The 21,403-nt window shown below is 39.0% G+C and overlaps 1 protein-coding gene across 1 annotated transcript in view; it reads right to left on the minus strand.

Annotated features, from left to right (window-relative positions):
* Positions 1-18,077, minus strand: part of HSPA12A (heat shock protein family A (Hsp70) member 12A) — a 53,119-nt gene extending 35,042 nt beyond the window's left edge. The window contains exons 1-5 of the mRNA XM_065407573.1: positions 18,044-18,077; positions 16,601-16,686; positions 11,322-11,449; positions 3,041-3,227; positions 1,989-2,093 (exon numbers count right to left, since the gene is read on the minus strand). Coding sequence (XP_065263645.1) covers positions 1,989-2,093; positions 3,041-3,227; positions 11,322-11,449; positions 16,601-16,686; positions 18,044-18,077 — 540 coding nt within the window. The remainder of the gene's footprint in view (positions 1-1,988; positions 2,094-3,040; positions 3,228-11,321; positions 11,450-16,600; positions 16,687-18,043) is intronic.
* Between the last annotated feature and the right edge of the window lie 3,326 nt (positions 18,078-21,403).

Here is a 21,403-nt window from a genome sequence, read left to right on the forward strand (position 1 = left end):
AACTCTGCTTATTTACAACAGTTCAAGTCCAGAGGATGCAACGGAGCAAAACTGTACATGTCACTGTGTGCGGTGCCTCAGAATATGCACATTTGCCTCGGAATTTCCCCAAGCTGTGTATGGTTTCAGCTCTGTGACTCATTAACATTTGCATGTGGAGTCAAAGCAAAGCAAAGTAGTTGGAGTCCTAAATATGGCTTTGAAAATGTAGGGATAGGCTGGTGTCTTCTCTCACAGCAGCCATAAAGAAGAGAGATAACAATCAAAGAGAATAAATGAATCCCATTCAAAGAAAAAAGTAGGTTAACTATCTAACAATGAGGCTGTTTAAGTGACACTTGCCTGAATGGAGCTTTAGGGACAAATTCTTCCCTAGCAATACCTATACAGATTGCACTGGTTTATGTGAGTCCAGAATTCAGCTCTTAATTCACGATCCTGAGCTGTACCAGTCAAGCTGTGGGTATACTGTTCCCCTAGGGACAGCAAACCTGGTCATTTCTGTGATGGGCTGGATACTACAGAAGATGCTTTCAGAGGGGCTAGGGTGCACCGATTATTATCTATAAGGCAAAGGGCTGACAGAGCCTGGGAGAGATTGTCTGGGTGTTTAACACACTGGTGGTGTTAGGGAGCTGACACCTAGTGAAGCACAAACAACTCTCTCTCTCTCTCTCTCTCTCTCTCTCTCTCTCTCGCAGAGTCAGGAGGGTGACAAAGTAACTCACAGTCTTGGGCACCCCAAGAAAAGGTTACAGTAGCATGAATTGTTTACCTAAGAAATGTCTTTTGTAGGACAATACATGCTGTATAGCTCCTCACCATCAGCTAGGAAGCAAGTTACAGGAAGTGTGAAGTGTTGCAGTTTTGCAGTATGTGTTAGGGGAGAATACAATTCCATTCTCTCTAATTGGTGAGGCTCATGTTAGGAATTTTGTTTTCTTTATTGCAAAGAAACCAGACCACTTTCATCTTTCTTATCTATAAACATCAGCCATGTTATTAGAAAAAGCAAAAACATAAAGGGTGGGCCCTTACGTTTGAAGTAGAAGTGATGCAGGGGAGGCAAGACACTAGAATAAGCTATAACAGATGTTGCCTATACTGTATCTCCCTAATGCTGGTGAGATTTTTTATACACAAACATTCTCTATAAGGGACAAAAAACAACATCTGCTTTCTGTTCACAACTGGGTGAAGTCTTCCACATGTAGAGAACCGGACCAAAGTCAAGGCACCACATATGCCCCCAAAATAGGGGACTTGAGCATCTGTATAGGGGTGAATTTCACCCAAAGGGTGCACAGAGGTTTAGCAGTTTGACTCTGACTAAGAATCATACAGCTAAAAGCTAGTAAAGCTTTGGAAATTCATCTCCATTAAGGGACAAATCCTGCTCATTTGACTTGCTTCTGACTACTCACTGCAGGCAATTGGAGTTTTGTGTGAACAAAGATCAGCAGGAGTTATAGCCCTAAGAGGTTAGAGTACAATCTCCTAGACAGGAGAGAGCCTTTAAATGAGTACAGAATATGGAATGCCCCAGCAGCAGGAGAATCACAATGAACAGAGCCAAAAGAGGCTCTCAGATGTATTACTTCTGGAGAGTTACATATACAGATAGTGCCAAGCGCTGAGTTTCCCGTATTCGGATTTTTAATCATATTTTATTCAGGCAAATACCAAATACAAGATGATTTTCCTTGATGATAAAATAATAGGTGTAAAAGCATCATTCCATTGAGAGAACATTCAGTCTCTGCATTGCGGTGATACCGATACATCCTCTTGTTCTCTCTGTAAGGAAGGAAATCACTTACGGCTATCCAGGACCTTTCACAGTCCCCAACTTTCCTGGACTTCCTACAGCTGCCCCACTTTGTTTACATCAAACACTGCTGAAGGCTGAAGCATGGTTAAAATTGTTGGGCCAGCATTTGTGCTAGTTATAAATATAGAGAGCTGGATAAAGGAAGTATTTTCCCTACCTTTAATGCCTGTTCCTTAAAGAACTGCAGGGCGTAAGCAAATATTTCAAGAGCTTTGACTTTTTTCCCGTTTGCAGCTGTCAGATCTGTTTCCATGGTGAGATTCTAAAGGAAGAAAATAAGAGGTAAATGTTAAATTCATTTCCCATTGCTTGAGGGAAGGGAATTCTTCCTTGCTGGGACCCACCTGCTTAGGAAAACTGACGTACATTGTTTTGGTTTTTTCCCTAGTTTTCTTTTGGAGAGGGTCTAACCAACCACGGGGATTTCCTGGATTGTGATATTTTGCTGTTTTTTACAGGCCAGGTTTTTTGTACCCATCAGTTGTGGCTACAAATAGTTGTAGGCAGAACTTGGTATGTGGATATTTAAATATCTCATTTGCATAAATTGCACCTGCAATTAATTGCAGCCATGAAACTGCACGCAAAAAATGAAGCCCAAGGTAAGGGTGAAAACAATCATGTATTTTGAATTCCTACCAAGACGTGAAACTGGAAAAGAAAGTATTGACCAACCCCAGAACTCTAGAATGGTTATTTTAAGATTTAAAGTCAGAGTATAATAATTGGGAGTACAGTCAAATAGTAACATGTCTTCCTTTTGGAATATACCACCAAGTATTAAAGGTGAATTCACTCCTGTGCAGAGGGTCGCCCTTACAGCTATGTAGCTCTTAAGTTCCTCTTACACCCTCAGAATAGGGCTTCAGTGGTGCATAGGTCTTAGACAGGCTCTCCGCTAAGGGGTGAATTTCACTCAAAAAAACCCAGACAGGACAGGATGGTGTAGGAGAGGCAACTGCCAAGGTTTAGAATGGCATTAATTAACATGTTGAAGAATGTTTGTTGCTGGCAGAGGGAAGCAAAATAAAGCAGTAGGCATTACGTTACAAGTTTCACTTAATAAACAAATCAATTTTTTTGTACAAGTACGAATGCTGGTGCTCCATGCCTGGCTCATAATTTCTAAAGAAATCCGGCATGGCCAATATAAAAATATGTTTAGTTACATATAAAAAACCATAGAAGCAGAGCTCAGTTATTACTTACACCAGTGGTGTGTAGCTTCATCTTAAACTTTTCAAAATATAACCAATGTTTGGATTCATTGGGATCCAGGTCATGGTAGAAATCTCTTGCTGCATAACCAAAGCTATGAAACTTTCTTTCTGGCGTTAAGAGGATAGTAGTTGGAGTCTTCTGATTGGATACACCAGGATCTCCACCTTCCCATCGCCTATGAAAAAGGTGAACCAGCTTCAAACTAGTGATAATTAACATTCATAATGATATGCTTATTAGTGCATTGTGTAAGCAAGCTGGATCTGGCAGTGGGTTACACACAAGAATTTCACATGAGCAGACTTGAATCTGAATCCTCTTTAGGCCAAAAGTGAATGTTTATTCACATCCAAGAAAACTCTGTTCCAGACTTTTAACAGTCTTCACACATGGTCATGAAATTTTCAACAGTATAGTTATATCCTTCCCTTGATGGGTATATAACTCCCATAATGTGAGCTACACAGGAGTAACAAGGGGACAACAGTATCAAGATCATCAAAAGTCAATAAAATAATGAACAAATGAAATATATATTATATACAAAAAAACCCACTACAAAAGAACATTAAGGTTGCAAAGCCAAGCACTCAAAAGTTAGGAAATGCCAAAGTTGTTGTTGCCCAGGCAACCTTAAATCAGCCCCCTTGTCAATATGCATTATAATATAGCCTTTAAATACATGATCATTTACTACCATTTCCACAAGACCCCATCAAGGAAATCCCATCCAGTCAAATGCCACCATGGAGAATTGGATTCTATCCCTGCCTCTGCCATAGAGTTCTTTTTTGATGCTGGACAAGTCAATTAAAACAAACTTTTCACAGCTGGCCACTGATTGTGTGTTCCTCATTTTCTGGGTACCTTGTTTGAAACCTTAGGGGGCATATTTACAGCTGCGATTGAAGTTAATGGGAGCCATGTTTTAAGCAAAATGTGCTATAAAAATGCTAAATATTCTCAAAAATAACACCCTCAGCATCTCAATTTGGGCATCCAAAATGAGAGTACACAATGTTAGTCTTCCTCTCTGTGCCTCAGTTGCCCATCTGCAAAATGAGCATAATAAAAAATCCCTACCTCCCAAGGGGTTGTGAATATAAATTCATTAATGTTTCTAAAGCACCCACATATCATGGTGAAAACACCACAGAAAAGCCTATGAGTAAGGTTAAGATTCTGTCACGAGTATTTTTAGTAAAAGTCAGTGACAGGTTGTGGACAATAAACAAAAATTGATTGAAGCCTACGACCTGTCCCTGACTTTTACTAAAAATACTCTTGGGCGGGGAAGACACCTAACAGTCGGAGTACTGCCAGGGGCTGACCTCCAGCAGCTGCCCCAGCCCCACTGCTGCTCCTGCCGCAGTGGCTGACCCAACCCCAGCCAGTGCTTCAGCCCTGGGGCCACTGCTCCAGTGCCTCTGGATCTGACTGCCAGCCAACTGCTTCGGTGACCCTGGGGCTGACTGCCAGCCAGCTGCTGCAGCAGCTTCAGGGGGGCTGATCCAATCCTAGCTGCTACTCTGGTGGCCCCAGGGCTGAGAGCTGCTCCAGCCCTGCCCCAGTGAAGTCACGTAGGTCCCGGAAAGTCACGGAATCTGTGACCTCCATGACAGAATCGTACCCTTACCCACAAGGAAATTAATAGTTTTATATTCGGTGCAGATTTGGATGGTGTGTGGAAAATAAGGTATGGCCGAAAAGGATAAAAAGAAATATTGAATAACTACCTATATATATGAGTAGTGTATACCCAGTGCACTGAATGAGGCAGGGAACCTGTGGGTAAACAGTATGTGATCATGTAATAAAAGACTGCATCATAATTAGAGCTGGTTGAAAAATAAGGTATTTTCCCCTGTGGACAATTTTGACTTTTTTGGGGGGTAGGTGGGAGGGAAGCAAGCAGCTGGGGGGCCTTGAGTTATATTTTCAGGTGCCTTGGCTCCCTGGCCAAGCTATGTTCCCTCAGGATGCACCGCAGTGTCCCCTCCTGCAGAGTTGCCATGGTGCATCCTGGGAGTCTCTGGACATGGTGCATTGTGGGAGATGTAGTCTATCTGGGGAACACAGCCCATAGAGGAGATTGGAGGCATAAGACACGCAAACAACTCCCATGAAGCACTGAGATGACAATTCGAAACTGAGCAGTTCTGGTTTTGAGAAGAAATATTTTGGATTTAGTTTAGCTAAACACTCAATTTTCAGTCAAAAACCAGATTAAGTGGCAAATTTTCAAGCAGTCCTAATGATAATGCATACACACAAGGAGTCCAATTTGAGGTTGCTCAAGCAATCTGATTTCTGGCATTTCCTAAATTTTGAGCGCATGACTTTGTGACCATAATGTTACTTTTTTCTGGGTAATTTTATGGTTATGTAAAGAAGGCCTCTCCCTCTCAGAAGAATCAGCAGCACTGCATGTCAATGTTATGCATACAGGGAGTGCAAACGCTTTTGACTAAGCCTCTCTTCTACAATTGTCTCTCTGCCTTTCTTCTTCTCCTCATCCATCAAGCACCAGACTAGACTGTCTGACCAGGCTGGTCAGCTTTAGGGAGCAGTGAGAGCACAAGAGAGTTCTCAGTTCCTGTGCCTGGCACTACATCAGCCCCCAGCCACTTAGAGGAACAATTTAAAGGGAAGTCCTGTTTAGCCCCTGCAGGCCTGGGATGAAGCATGTGCATCTGTTCTATGGGGATAGCAGCACAGGTGCAATCCAGTCACACACAGGGGCTATGAGGGGACTGTAGATGGAATCTTTGGAGAATTTAGCTACTGAATTCTAAGCCATCTCTACTGAGCAAGAGCAAACCAAGACTTTTCAGTCTTATAATTTGCCAAATTTGGGCAAATTTTCATGAGGACAGAAAAAGTCACATCCCTGACATCAAGGCCACCCCTGCTGTGAATTTTCAAGTCCCTGCTCCAAAGCCTGGGGACACTAGAGATTTCAACCAAAAAGTTGTAAATTTTTTTTAACATGGCAAAACAACATATTTTCCCTCACTCTCATCCTCCGAGACAGCTGAACTATTTTTGCTGAATTGGGCTAAAAATCCAGTTTGAGGCAGACATGATATGGAAAATTTCAGCCTGAACGGTTAGCATTTGGCAAAGTTATAAGCAACCGAGAACAGGGTCTTGTAATAGAAGTTTTGGGCTATGTTAACTACAGGCTGAGCTAATTCCTCTGCATATAAGAGTATATTAAATTTAGCATGCTTTGTTTTACCTATTGTATATTTTATACGAGTTGCAGTACTGATCCTAGGAAAACAAATTAAAATATAAAACGAATTATAGCATTTTTCCAGTTAAAGACCTTTTAAAAAGTGGATCACTGACAACTCAGTTCTTATTGAAGTATCACTCCGTGAGCAGTTTAGAGAAAGAGAGCACAAGGTAGAGTCAACTTTTCTTCATCACACCAGTGCCCTGACAAGCAGAGAAAGATCGCGGTACACAAATTTACCGCAAAGTTCAGGGGACGCTCCCACTGGTCTGAAAGAAGAATAGTTATGATGGGCAATGGAATGATGTCCATCTCCATCCTTTAGGAGAGATTTTGCTCAACACATTTGACCTGCCACTCAGCTGATCAATCCTGGCAGTAGAAAATAATGAGCAATGGCAAGTAACAAAAGATCTGCTCTGATTTTTCATTTTATCTTTTGTGCCTTGCCACTTGGGGCTTATCTGATGAACTTCAAAATCTTGGGTCACATGTTAAAGGAGGCAAAAGACTCCAATGTCTGAGGTAATAGAAGAGATAAGAATCCAACACTGGGATGTAGACAAAATGAACAGAAAAGACTGTTCAACCATGCCTCTTTCTAGATTGATACACTTAAGCTGCAGCTAAATTGGCAGCCCAGCATGCCACTCCATATTATGGCTGAGATTTCCAAAGCCACCTAGGTGATTTAAATGCCCAATTCCCAATTGTTTCTAATGGAAATCTGGCCTCCAAATCCCTCAGGCAGCTTTAAAAATCTCAATTTACATCTCAGCTCAGACATATAAGAGGCAATAAATAAATATAATGGGAAATTTGACTTTAGTTTTAATAATAATACAGGCCTTTAAAAAGACTCTTATGGCATCTGTTCTCTTCTAGGGAAGAGAAGCTGTGGTCCCAGGGACTGAGTTAGGTTACCTGTGTTCTACTCATGATTCTGCCATTAACTCACTAAGGAAAATTCTGGCTCTGTGGAAGCCTATAATGGGAGCTTGCTACGGTAAGGACCTTACAGATATCTCGATAGAAACACTGAGGAATTAATAGGACTTTACAGGCATGAAGTATTGTAACCGGTAAAACCAAAACTAAAACTATGCAATCAAGATAAAATAGACACTGATCTAGCAAAGCACTTAAGCACATGCTGAATTTGAAGCACTGAAGTCAATGGGACTACTTACATACTTAAATTAAGCACATGCTTTAAGTGCTTTGCTGGATCAGTGCCTAAAAGTTTTTCTTTGTTTGCAAGTATTGGGGCTTACAACAAATAACAACTGGAGTCAAAATGATCATTTTGGTTTGCCTGCCAATTATATTTTCCATGCATATAGCATGCCACAATTCTGCTGAGATCCAGTAACCTAGTAATCTCTATCATTGAAACGTTGTGGTCTGCTCTTGTACCATAGGAGGAATTTTTAGTTGAAAGTCAAAATGATACTACTTTGAGACATTTTACAGAAAAGCAGCTTTGTTAGAAGATAGCCAGAAATCCAAGTGTCTGGAAAGGATCAATGTTAGACAGGCAGAGAACCAAGATTTCTTAGCAAGGAAAGGGGACAATGTATCACTGGTGTGTTACATTTTAACGTAAACATTCTCAAGAATGGTTCACTTGGAAGTGACATTTCCTGTGCTCAAATATTTGTAAATTATACTACTTGTAACCCTAATTATGTAAATATTTTGAGCTTCTTAATACCCTCTGAACTACTGGTTATCAAACTTCTTAACCTTTTAAAATTACGTTTTTTCATTGAACTTCATAATTTCATAAACACGTTATAGCTGGAAAGGGATCATGAAACACTTTCCCCCAAATTCTCTATAGTAATTAAGAGACAATGAAAGTAGAAATCTATAGATATGAGTTACTGGCAAGAGCATATTTCATGTACTTTCTGATCAGAACTTCATGGGTGAAAGCACAGAGTCAGTAATTTTTGTAAGTGTTCTTGTTATTAAAATACTAATTATGCCACAACCACATTTATTTTCCTTCAAATTTTGTCCTTCCGATTTGGTAAACTTTTAAATTAGTTCTTTCTAGCTTGAAAGAAACATGGCTTCTTCATTTATTCCTTGTTTTGCACTAGCATGTAACATAATATCTACATAGATCCATGTCACCATAACAGCATGTTGCTCCCTTGGTTGGCATTGGTTTTCTCTAGGTTCTATACAAAATAATTTCTCAGCAAGTGAGTGGTAAAGTGATATTTAGGATTTGGAGAGTATTTTCCATCAATTGTACAGCAACTACTTTTTAATTGTCTAACCCTGCAATAACATCTGCACTGGCAGACCTCTGCAGCTGTATGGAGCCCTATGCTTTTAACTGGGTTCTGCACAAGTACAGGGTGCGGATCCAAATGCAGGTTGAGGACTTAAGATACAACAGGTCAAATTTTGGGCCTAAAAGTTTGGATGGTGTCACTACCTAAAATTTCCACAGTATGTTACAGACTTAGTTAAAGATGCTAAACAGCAGTGGGCTGCAGGCACCACTGTGCTATGGCTTTGTAAGAATGGCCCTGTAGTTAGCACAGTTTGGGATCACTAAAGTACAATCTCAGAAATGCTGTTTCTTCCTCATCCTCAATATTTCATCCAGATCCCTATTTTAACAATTAAAATTAAGAATTTAATTTTTCATTTTAAAACTAATTTACTGTCAAAAATGGATATGCAAACTTACTACTAAATATGGGTCCAATTCTGCCTCCCATACTTCTCTCTGATGCTTGGTATTTACCTGTCCCCAACTGGTAGCACCAAGTACCTTTTCATGAATTGCATTGTGGGGTTTCTTGAAGGACCATTGATGAATGGGGCAGAAAGGCTTTTTACAAACTGACCACAGACGTTGAGTGCACAATCAGGACTGTCTGCAGATAGCTTCTCTGCTTAGAAGAATTACAGCATGTCACATTTGGTTAGCAGCACTGTAGCCCTTTCTACTCCAATTTTCAGACTTCCAGAAGGATGAATAGTAAGTTGCCTCATGCCAAAAGTGATTGCTATAGTTAATATTTTCATACACTCAACTTTCCAAACCATTTACCTTTAGGGCTGAAATTTCCCATAATTTGGTCTCTGCACAAGGATACAATTTACCTTTTCTTTTCTTTAAAGAAAGATAGTTTTAGTAAGACTGAAGTCAATTTTGAATTATGGAAAATGAAAAAAGAAAACACAAAACTTTTCCTAAGGAACTCATTTTCCAGCGCTCTTTTCCTTTTGTGCATCCATCACAGTAGTCTTTATATTTGTGATCACATTATTAGATGCATACGTATCAAATTTGTAGGGGGAAAAGCTGTATTGCATTATATTATTTGAGAAACAATATGTAATCACATAACTAATAGCTATTTTGTATGCATACATGCATATCAGTGGTAGAGTTAAGCTTCACTTTCGCATTTTCTGACTTTTGAATGCTTAACAACCTTAACATTACATTACCAGGGGTTTATGGACAAAAAAAAAAAAAAAGTAATAAATTTAAATGGCCCAAATCTTCAAACACTGGCCTCTGTTTTTGAACCAACAATTTGTGGGTGCAAATAACTGCAGTCAAAAAAATGTTGTGTGCACAACTGTATGCAGGCATAATTTAGGTAAGTGGCCGTATCTTAGACAACTACATTACTTGACTTACGGATGCACCATTTGACTGAGAAGACCAGATCCTCTTTGCCCTGCTCCAGATGGAAAGCTGCCATAACAGGGGAAGAGGGAGTCCAGGGATATTGGGGAATCCCTGGCATAGCTAGCTTTATGCCATTTGCCTCCTTGCACCTCCGGCAGAAGGGGCATCTTAAGATGTGTCTTATTTTTATAGACTTTCCCCACTTTTAAGTCAGTTGTGGTGTTCAATGGTCACTGCAATTGGCTGATTCCTTGCTGCTGACCATGGAAGGTCATACCCACTCTGCTTCCCTGGTGGGACCTTCTCTCTCTGTGTCCACTTTCTCCTACTGAGATGCTAGGAGAGGTAAACTTTGCCCCTTTAAATGAATATGCACAACTTTCTCCTACTTATTTCAATTAGGGTGCACCTACTGCTCAGAACTGCAAACTGCACCATATCTTAAAATTTAATTAGAGCATCATAAAGCAATGGTATTTCAGCTTAAATGCTTCTCTTTGGTTTGAAAATATTTAAGGACACCCTTAGCAGTAACCATCATTGTTCTTAGGTCTCTTAACCCCCTCTCCTGCACATCATTCTGCAATGTGGAGAGATGAGGGGTAAAATTTTCAAAAGCGCCTTGTGACCAGATTTTCAAATGCATCCAGCTGAGCATTTTTGCAAATCTGGCCTCTTAATTTAGGTGCCTAATTGGGAGCTGAACATTTCTGAAAAACTGTCTCCAACTGTGGGTGCTGAACACCTTGGAAAATCTGGCCCTAAGTGACTTAGGGGCGTAAGTCACATTTTCAAAAGTGACAAGCTCCTAGGTATCTAGGTCTATTTTGAAAATGGGACTTAGGGACCTTGGAAATTTTTGCCCAAGGTTTCTAAATAATAAGATGTGCAGATATGCCAGCTTGTACCTGCCAAATTCTGTATGATATGAGGCAAAAGGACAAGGGCCTTGCACCACCCCATGTGCAGTGATTTCTCTATTAGACACTTTGGGAAATGCCATTATTACTTTTATAAATATGCATTGTTCATTATGTTAATGTGGATAAGAAAGTCACGACCTCCACAGTTATAACTGCTCCCGGAATGCTTCTGTAAACTTAGCCAGCAGATTCCTCCTTTAGTTCACACCATTTTATAAAGCTGAGCAATAAGTCTCAGAGAACATGTTTATGTTTATTATTAAAGCAACTAAAATAAGATAGGGACATAAGAGAAATTTTCACCATGAAAGGGGGTTTTCACATTGTTGGCTGTATACAAATCCAGTCACTCCAAACCCATGCTGACCTCAGATGTAGCAACTGCAGATAATATACACTGTCACCATCAGGAGCTCAGTGCTGCAATGCAGCCCTTACCTCATTACATGAATACATTCTGGCTCCTTGGTGAAGCTGTAGGCGTAGCCACTGGATGTCGTGCCAAAATCAATAGCCACAACAACAAGGAATGACTGCTCTACAGCGTCATTTGCATCAGAGTCCTTCTGTTAAAATAACAGAAACAGAACAGATTTTGAGTCACTGTTTAGAGACGGAATTGTAATCTGCCCTACCTTTCAGCGGCTCTGAACTGCAGCAAAGCATTCATCTGTCTCCTGCAGAAAAGTGCAGTCCCCCAGAACCATGTCAGTAGGCTACATCCCTTAATGGGCATGGAAATGCAATGTACATCCAAACTAACAGTTAATTCTGGTACCTTTCACACAAATCCAAATGAATCAGAAATCCTTTCATGTTTACTTCCAGTAATAGCTGAGACCTACATGGCTAGCTACCAAACTTTCAGAAATGTATTAACTGAAAAACATATTATACCTCTGTGTATCATATATGGAATACATGAGAATGATATAGGGTGATCAGACAGCAAGTGTGAAAAATCGGGACAGGGGGTGAGGGGTAATAGGAGCCTATATAAGAAAAAGACCCAAAAATCGGGACTGTCCCTATAAAATTGGGACATCTGGTTACCCTCTAGTGATACCATACATGGAATACAAAGTAGATTAAAAAAGTTATATAAGCATGAGTCTGGGTTGGTAAGACTGCTCAGAAATGGTGACGCCAGGAGGAAGGTGTGCAGGCCAACCCAATAACTGCTAGTAAAGCTTTATACTGCACCACAGCATCACCTATTGCTGCATCTTTTATGGAAAACCTGTTCTGGAAACATTCTAGAGATTGTATTGGAACTAATTCTACTATCCTGCTGCCTATCCCTCTGCCTGTAAATCCATGGGCCTTAGTTACCATCAGTTTAGTTTGACAAGACTCAGAGGAGAGAAAATGTTTAACTAATGAATTGAAAGCATCTCTAAAAACGTCTTTAAACAGCTTTTCTATCCATAGAAGCAAGTGTGGAGAGTCCCACAGGAAAACCAAGATTCTCCCCTTTCCTCTGGCATACAGCCCCCATTCCTAGCTTTATGCACTTATGGAATATCAGGCCTTTAACTATTTACTGGCATGAAGCTGAATATTGCTTGTTCCGGGCCCTGGGCCACTGTTGTTTTGTAGGAAATAGGAAGAAATATTTTTGTGGCAGTTTGATTTTTTTTTTTTTAAAGAAAAAGGCAGCTATTTGAAGCTGCTCAGGGAGCTGGACTGATGGAATAAATCCTGGCAGAGATAGATTAATGAGCAGCGTTTAAGCGAGGTACATGATAAAATTTTACTCATTGTATATTTCTACCATTTATCACATAGTTCTACCATTTGGCCATAGATTTTGCCACCATGGATATGGAAATATATTGTATTGTAAACAACATGCAAAACTTAATTCAACCTTAACTATGCAACTGCAACCAGCACCTCCAGAATATATATACACACCTTGCACTTATTAGTGCCTTCCCTTCAGGGGTGTCAAAATACTTTATAGACACAGCCTATGTTTTTATTACATTTTAAAGGGACACAATCAATTAGATTGTTCAGCTTAAAAAACCTGGAAGGTGACCACTCACAGCAGTTCTTGTCCTAAATTTTCAAAACTGACAAGTCATTTTGGTGCCTAACTTCAGATACTCCTAACTTCAGATACTCTGAAAAATCAGGCCTCTTAAAAGTGTCTCCAGTTGAGCACCCAAAATCACTGGTCACTTCTGAAAATTTAGGTTGAGCTTATGTCCCAGTTCCAGCCATGTATTCTCTTTTTTGCAAACCCATCATTGGAAATACTTAAACGATATCACACAACTTCCACTGAGAGATTCATAGTAAACACACCAGAACATAAACACTCTTATACTAGTATCGCTTTTTACTCTTATACTAATCACCTTTTCGTGTACTGTGCTACTCTCAGTAACAATTTTATTAGCACTTTACAGCTGACTGCAAGGAGCAAGGCAATTGTCACAGTAAACTGTAGTTGCAAGCTACAGCATAATTAACAAAATGTATACAGCAAATGATACTTTACTAAATTGTCCAAAGGGACAAGCTTAAAGAGATTTAGTCTAAATACAGATGCTTGGTTCCTTAACAGTGATTTAAACTTTCTACATCCTTTGCCCCTTACCCATCATCAAAAGCCAAATGGAATGAAGAACTAGCCATCTCATTGATGCACAAAACATGAAAACATTTGGCCTCTTATCAAATGAGGCTTTAAATACGGCTGGGTGGATTGATTTAAATCAAAGCAATTTAAATCACCAATTTTAATTATGATTTCAATCAACAAGCAGGAAACCTTAATTTAAATAATCAATTTTAATCATGTTTTGCATTTGTATTTTTTAGTTATTTTCCTAAAGAAAGGGTGATTCCCATTGGCTGGTAACTGTTAAAACATGTTGATTTGCAACTAAAGATAACCTTTACGTGAAATGCAGTGCTAACCAGGAGAACACACTATATCCATACACATTTTTTAATGCAATTAGACAGCGTAACCTACATTTATTCAAATTCTTAATTTTTACATTTTTATTATGTTAGAAAATGGTGAATGATGCATTATTTATTTACTAGATGATGATTTTTTACTTGTGATCTGAGTTGAGTTCTATTTGGGTGGAAATTAAAATTTAATTAAAAATGCACAAAAACAGAATTTTATGTTTTGGATTATATAAAATCTGACTGCATAAGACAAAAAGTTTATCAAAACACATTTTGCATTTAAAACTAGCTGATTTAGTAAACAAAGGAAGTGTTATCTGTAGTTAGTGAATTGAACTGATTATTTCTGATCACAATGTCCTTCAAGATAGTAGATCTCCTCCTCTCTTAGTTTTTATTCATATACTAGAAGAGAAAAACAAGCTTTTTCAATTCCCAATTGGTTTCTTAGCTTTGAATGAACTAGTCACTGAACTGAACTAGCTGAATAAACAGCGATGAAGGAAATATTCTCTCTCAGCCTGCAGAAGAGGTTATTGCTGTCAAAAAGCTGGGTTAGCACTTCAACAAACCCTGGTTTAGCCAGCAACTTCCACCAATTCAGTATTTTGACTTTCTTTAAAACTTGGCAGCATATATGTACTGCTTAATATTATTATTTGTATTTAATTTACATGATTTTAACAGATTATAATAAATTCAGGCCCTAACCTAGATTGTCAATTTCAAAATTAATTTTCAATAGTTCATTGTAAAAAATAAACACACCTGTATTTAATTTAAATAAAAAATATTTTTATTTAAATTTGATTTATTTTTTATTAAAATCTGATTGATTTGATTTAAATCAGCTTTTACCCACCCTGAAATAGGGATGGGCAAACAGGCTGTTATTTTGAGATATTCTGATTCAGGGGTCTCCATATTCAGTAGATATTCAGACCCACCATTCCTTCTTTCATTGAAGCCCCTGGATCCTAGTAACTGACTCCCTCAAAGACCACCTAGGTGCCGGGACTTGTTGGAGGTTGGTGATTAGGAGTAAGGTCTTGGAGTTCAGAAACATGAAGATTTGGTGGGTAAACTGAGTATCAGGCATCTGGATATTTTCAGAGAGCTGTTCGGAAACACTGCTGGCTGCATAGGGCTGATGATGTTTGGGCATTCTGGAAAATGTATTACTCAGTTCACACAATGGGCTACCTGATCTTCCCTTCTATAAAATTATGCCTTCTTAGTCTAGAAAATGACATTCCCCCACAAGCCCGTTACATTTTACAGAACAATGTCAGTGTAGTCTGTGCTGTAAATAACTAAGACCCTGCCTCCAGGGGCTTCCTATTTACAACAGAGAACACAGAAAAGAGCCACACCAGGGATGACCTGATGAAGGACTAATCTCAAACTTTGAGGATTCTTATCCTTGATTTCTCTAATTATACACTTCACTGGCACACCATTAAAAGGCTTTGCAGAAGTAGTGCATTCACAGGACAGATAGGAGAAAGAGGCAAAGAGTGGGAGAGTTGGACTATGGAGCCGTGGAAAAGAATGCAGAAATCTAAGCAGGGGCTGAGCTGTGAAAAACCTTAAGGTAAGTATTAGCAGCTTTGAATTTGATATGCAAAGCCAGGCGAAGCTGGGGAAGGGATTCTACAATGGCAGTGACACGTTCCGAGCACCGCTGTTTTGTGAGTATTATGTGTAGTGCATTACAGTAGAATGTGCATTGCGTTACAGTAGAACCTCACAGTTACGAACACCGGAGTTACGAACGTATTAGGAATCGGAAGTACGCAATCAAGCAGCAGCAGAGACAAAAACAAATACAGTACAGTACTGTATTTAACGTAAACTACTAAAAAAATTAAGGGAAAGTTTAAAAAAGATTTGACAAGGTAGAAACTGTATCTGTGCTTGTTTCATTGAAATTAAGATGGTTAAAAGCAGCATTTTCTTCTACATAGTAAAGTTTCAAAGCTGTATTAAGTCAATGTTCAGTTGTAAACTTTTGAAAAAACAACCATAACAATTTGTTCAGAGTTGCGAACATTTCAGAGTTATGAACAACCTCCATTCATGAGATGTTTGTAACTCTGAGGTTCTACTGTACTTGTGTTGGCAATCCCTGGGGCTTAGCTATAAGGGGTGGAATATGTCAAATAAATTAATGTGATTTGTGCTTGTGGAGCAGGAGGGGAGGGGAAGTTAAGATAGGTTAAAGAATCATCCTTTAATGGAACTTTTCCTGACCACTTAGGGTGTTCCCCTCAGGCAATTGTAAATGTTTTATTTTTCTTTGTTATGAGAGAGGGAGAGAGAGATAGGACAGAGAGAGTGACGCATATGTGTTGAGATCCCATTATTATATAAGTCACTTTTCAGAGAACGGGGAATATTTCAGTGATTGCTCAAGATCAGACAGCAAGAGAATGACAAAGGTGGGGATAGAAGGGATTGTTTTGTAGAGTGGTAGTGGACGGGCTTATGCAGATGAGTGTCACTTTCCTCTACATCTGTCCTTATATATTTTGGATGGAATTCTGGCCCCCTTGAAGTCAATGACAAAACTCCCATTGACTTCAATGGGGCCAGGATTTCATACTTTATCTCTTCTTTCTGAGCTAGTGGAATTGCTCCTTTAACTTTTTGTATATAAGCCGTGAGTTCTGTAACTGATGACCAGGAGACTGAGGAGTCAGGAGTCCTGAGTTCTTATAGGTGGGACAGGCAGGAGAAAATAATGTCAATGCACTGTCCAACATATATCCTATATTTCTTACCGCAATATGCGATGGAGACAATGGTGTTATTCCTGGGTCTCCTAAACTTTTAGCCGGGGATGAGTAAGCAGGTGTGGAAACTGCATCTGAAAGAAAATGAAAGAAAAGAAAACTCTTCAGCAACTGGAGCATACAAAAATGTCTATGCAGCAGAATAAGTAGGTCAGTATAAGAGTAGTTTGCTCTCTCCACCAGTGCACAGTTTGTCTATTGTGACAATCCTACCATTAAAGCAAACATAAAGAAGGTACATTCTATAAAACCAGGCTCTATGAATAATTATGGTATATTATTTTGGTTTTATAAACTACACCTCTACCTCGATATAACGCTGTCCTCGGGAGCCAAAAAATCTTACCGTGTTATAGGTGAAACTGCGTTATATTGAACTTGCTTTGATCCACCGGAGTGCGCAGCCCCGCCCCCCAGGAGCACTGCTTTACCGCGTTATATCCGAATTCGTGTTATATCGGGTTGTATTATATCGAGGTATCGGTGTATTAAAAATTGCTGGTTCTTTTGAAGATCTGCTAGTTGACATGTGTTCCAAGTCAGGTGGGAGCTGTACTGACAGCTAATTTATTATTTGAATCTTCTGATGAATCCACACAGTTCATCCAAATCCCGTAAGTAATCTGATATAGCAAGCCTTAAACTGAACAGTCGCTTCTAGTATCTCCACTGATGCCACAGTTTACAAAGTTGTGATTTTGGTTTTGAAAGTTTATTTGAGTTCCCTGGTTGAGCACCCTCCCATATTATGCATCATTTTTTAATGCAACATTATTCAGAAATCTCAGCAGACACAAAGAGCTGGTACTATGTGCACTTCCACTAATATCTTATAGTTAAAATTTGAGAATTCCTGCAAACACAGAAAATGAACACAAGATGTGAGATCAAAAGAGACTAATTTCAATAGTAAAAGAGCAGTTTAAATCAATTTGACAATTCCGTAGGAGCAAATTGCAATTACTGTCATAAGCATTTATTCTTAAACTTTCCCAGTGCTCAGTTTCTTCTCTTTAATACATCCACAGTGAAACACATGGTACAGCTGTTAGTAGTGCAGCGGTAGTGCTCCCAGCTGGGAGGCAGGAAAGCACCATTAATGAATGATAAAATAATTCTTTGGTTTTGCATACAACATTTAAAATCTTACTTAACAAGCAGAATATCAAGTACTTTGCATAAATACTGAAATATATTATTTTAAAAAATCATTAAATATTCTTACCCTCACTCTCAGAGCTAAAAATGTACCCTGTCAGTCCACTTGTGGTAGAGAACAAAGAGGGTAAAGGCCAAATTTCTGCTCTCAGATTAGGACAGCACCTCTCAGGCTGCTTAAAATGTATCTATATTAGATGATTGTATCAGCCACTTTGTTCATCTGTATGAATTCCTCCTTGTTCCAAAACATGTGCATCTTGCAATACATACTTGTATGTGTTTGTGTTAGACTTGAAAGAGGCATGTTCTGGCAAAAGTGGGAAGGAATTAGCACCCATGTTCCTCCTAAGGTCTTTTGATACTTCAAGACTGACCCAATACCCTTTGAAGTCAGTCAGTACGAGTCTTTCCCTGATGTGAATGGTCTTTAGGATGCTGACTTTGTAGGAAACAAAGTATTCTTTTCAGCTGTTGGCCTATGTGTTTCTAACATTTCTCTGTGTTGCTACCTCTTATCCTTACCTGTCCAAATTCCTGTTTTAGTGATCTACATTCCATGCATATGCTCAATCACAGACTCTTACTGTGTGTGCCTTGTGTGAAACAAAGAAAATCCTATGTGTGAGTATACAGCTTCCTTTGTTTCCCAGAGAGCAATCGATAAGTAACCTTTTGATACACTCACTACGGGGCAAATTCATGCTTGATGTAACTCCATTCAAGTCAATATAGTTACAGTAGGAATAATTTGGTCCAAGAAGTCTATAAATGGGGGAATATATACACAGATACAAATGTAATATCTAATAAATAAAAAATACTGTGCTGAGAACAGGGGGCTGCAATAGAAAGTAGAAAATGTTTACAACAGAGAGAAATTGATTTATATGCTTTCATTTACCAAAATGTTTAAAATCAATTGTCCATGAGTCTCAGACACAGAATGTTCTTCAGAATGTCTTTCTAAGGACCTGATCTACAGATGTGCCAAGCACCCACCACTCCAGTTAAAGGAAATGGGAACTACAAGTGCTCAGGACTGCTGAAAAATTAGGCCCTTGGTCATTTTAAACCTCCAAAAATAAACCCACCACTGCATCTGAGCATGTTTAAAAACACACAAACAAAAACAGATCAAGTCCCCTATGATGACCCCATTGATTCATCCCACCAGCACCACGTGCCGGCAAATACCCGAGTAAATAGAGAAACCTTATACTGAGCCTTGGGCTTTACTGGACCAAGAGAGGGAGAGAATTCCAGAGCCTGGAACCACCTTGCAGGACTCAGTTTTAATACAGCAAACTGAACTTTTAGTCAAAACTTAGTATTTATTGTGTAAGTGCAGCATAAAGAGCCATTCTAATTTTGTTGCAGGCAGCAGTTTCATTATGACATTTACAAACAGTATAAATAATTTGATGACATTTCCTAATGCTACTGAAAAGCTGTTTGCAATGACGAGGAAAACTTTAATAATCTGAGTTATGGCATAACAAAGTGGCACTGATATTACCAGAGAGTTGCCATGCGAATGAATGAATGCAGTTTATGATACCTGGGAGCTAGAAAAGGTGTTTATAGAAAGAGGCTGCAGGAATCTAGCCTCTCACACTCCATTCATTTTTGGATTAATAGTAAATGTTTTCATTACAAGTACGGAAATGATTTGCTAACCATGAATGATTATGTGTAGGAACTTTGTAGCACAAGATTTCATCTATCAAAAGGACCCTACTGAAATGTTTTAAAATATATTGGGGTTTGCATATTTTATTTTTACAGTGTTAACCTCAGACTGTCCTTTTGGGGGAAATATTGTGGCTTAATTTTACAAGTCTGGTCCCAATAGCAGAAAAAGACAGTGAAAGCTTAGGAAGCTTCTAGTATTTGGGAATGTGTTTTGTAGCCACAGAACCCTGACTGAGAGTTCTTACAAAGAAACAGGGAGCAGGAAGAGGAGGTGGTTAATAAGAATTACAGGCCACGTGGGTAAGCTGCAATAAAAGATGAAGCCAGAACTTGCGGGGGCAGAGGGGTGTTTTCTCCATTAAAAAAACTTTATTCTGGATAGTGCCATGAGATATAGAATAACAGTCCTTTTAAATGGGATATTTATAAAAGAAAATGTTAAATTATAGACCCAAGAAAACAGACATTCACACAGTTCAAGTTCCAGCTTCATCTCCCTTGTTTATCAGGGACCATATCCTTTATCACACTACATAGCACACAGACAACTAGTGGCTGAATGATATATGGTAAACAAATATTTAATGACTGATAGCTTGAAAATTGTTCACCTAAGGCAGTTGCAAGAGTCTGGTCATAGGTCCAGATTGAAATCTGGAATACTACAAGTCCCCGAAACAAACTATTAACATTTAAAATAAAAATAAATTTAGTTAAATTGGTGCAACCTTCTTGTGTGGACATTTTTAACTCAGTTACAGAGTGGCTGAAATCAATTTAGCTTTATCAGTGTTAGCCTCTCTCAAAATGAGTTAAGAACATCGACACAAGTAATTTGCACAGATTTAACTCAATCTATTTTGAAACGGATTTGATTATAACAGTGCAATTTCTGAGTTTCCAGAAACATCAAAAAGTTATTTTGTTAAGGGATTTGGAAGCCAGAGTTCCTCATATGAAGCTTTTAACATCTACAAACTTCATTAACTCTACTGCAGTTGAACGTTTATTTCTTATTGTAATTTCCACATTTTGTTCCGCACTGTTTCAAAACCTGGGTAAAACTCAGAAAGCCAAATGCTCATGGAATGTGAACTTTTTTTTATAAAAGAGAATCTACATCGGGGTGGGCACACTTTTTGGCCTGAGTATCAGCTCCTCAGGCATGTGGTATATTGAAAACTGTAAAAATTATAAGCTCTCACTTTAAATTCTGGTCCTGCTTCCAGGCTAGGGGGCTCTATAGGGAAGTGTGAAGAAGTCTGAAGAAGTCAGAAGAAGAACCAACTTACAATAAGGTGGGATGAGTTGTGTTTCTCTGCTTTAGGGAGCAGCCTGTTTTGGTTCTCTCTGTTTTTGGTTTTTGTGTGTTCTGAATTCTAAGAAATGAAGTAGTGTTAAATTGCAAGCTTCCAGCAAGGCAACTGTATGTTTTCATCTAATGGCTTTGCATGTATGCTGTGAACATGACAAGAGGAGACTATTTCGCCTATGCACTGAAGCCAAATTTTTAATATTCATATTTATATCTTTAAAGGCATAATGCATATAAAAAGCAACTTCTCTTTACTTTGTATTTTATCCTGAAGGGTATCTAGCTTGAGAGCCTCAGCTGACTGCAACAGTGGCAGAATGACATGCAGGTCAGTTATCAAATAAAACCAACACCTTAATCTCCACCTGGAAAGCAATACACAGCCAATGCATATCGCAGAGCACTAGTGTTTTACGCCCCCTGAGAGATAAACCACTGGATAAGTGATGCACCAGTCTGCACAAGCATCAGTTTTAGACTTGACTTAAGGTGCAGTCCAATGCGGTTGTTTAGTATTTAGGCAACAAAGGTACAGATGACAATTGCAAAGTCCACATCTGAAAGAAACAATCACAATCTCCTGGCCAGATAAAGATGAAATAAGGGAGACGTGGTCACTGATG

The sequence above is a fragment of the Emys orbicularis genome, chromosome 7 (assembly GCF_028017835.1).
Source record: "Emys orbicularis isolate rEmyOrb1 chromosome 7, rEmyOrb1.hap1, whole genome shotgun sequence".
NCBI lineage: Eukaryota > Metazoa > Chordata > Testudines > Emydidae > Emys > Emys orbicularis.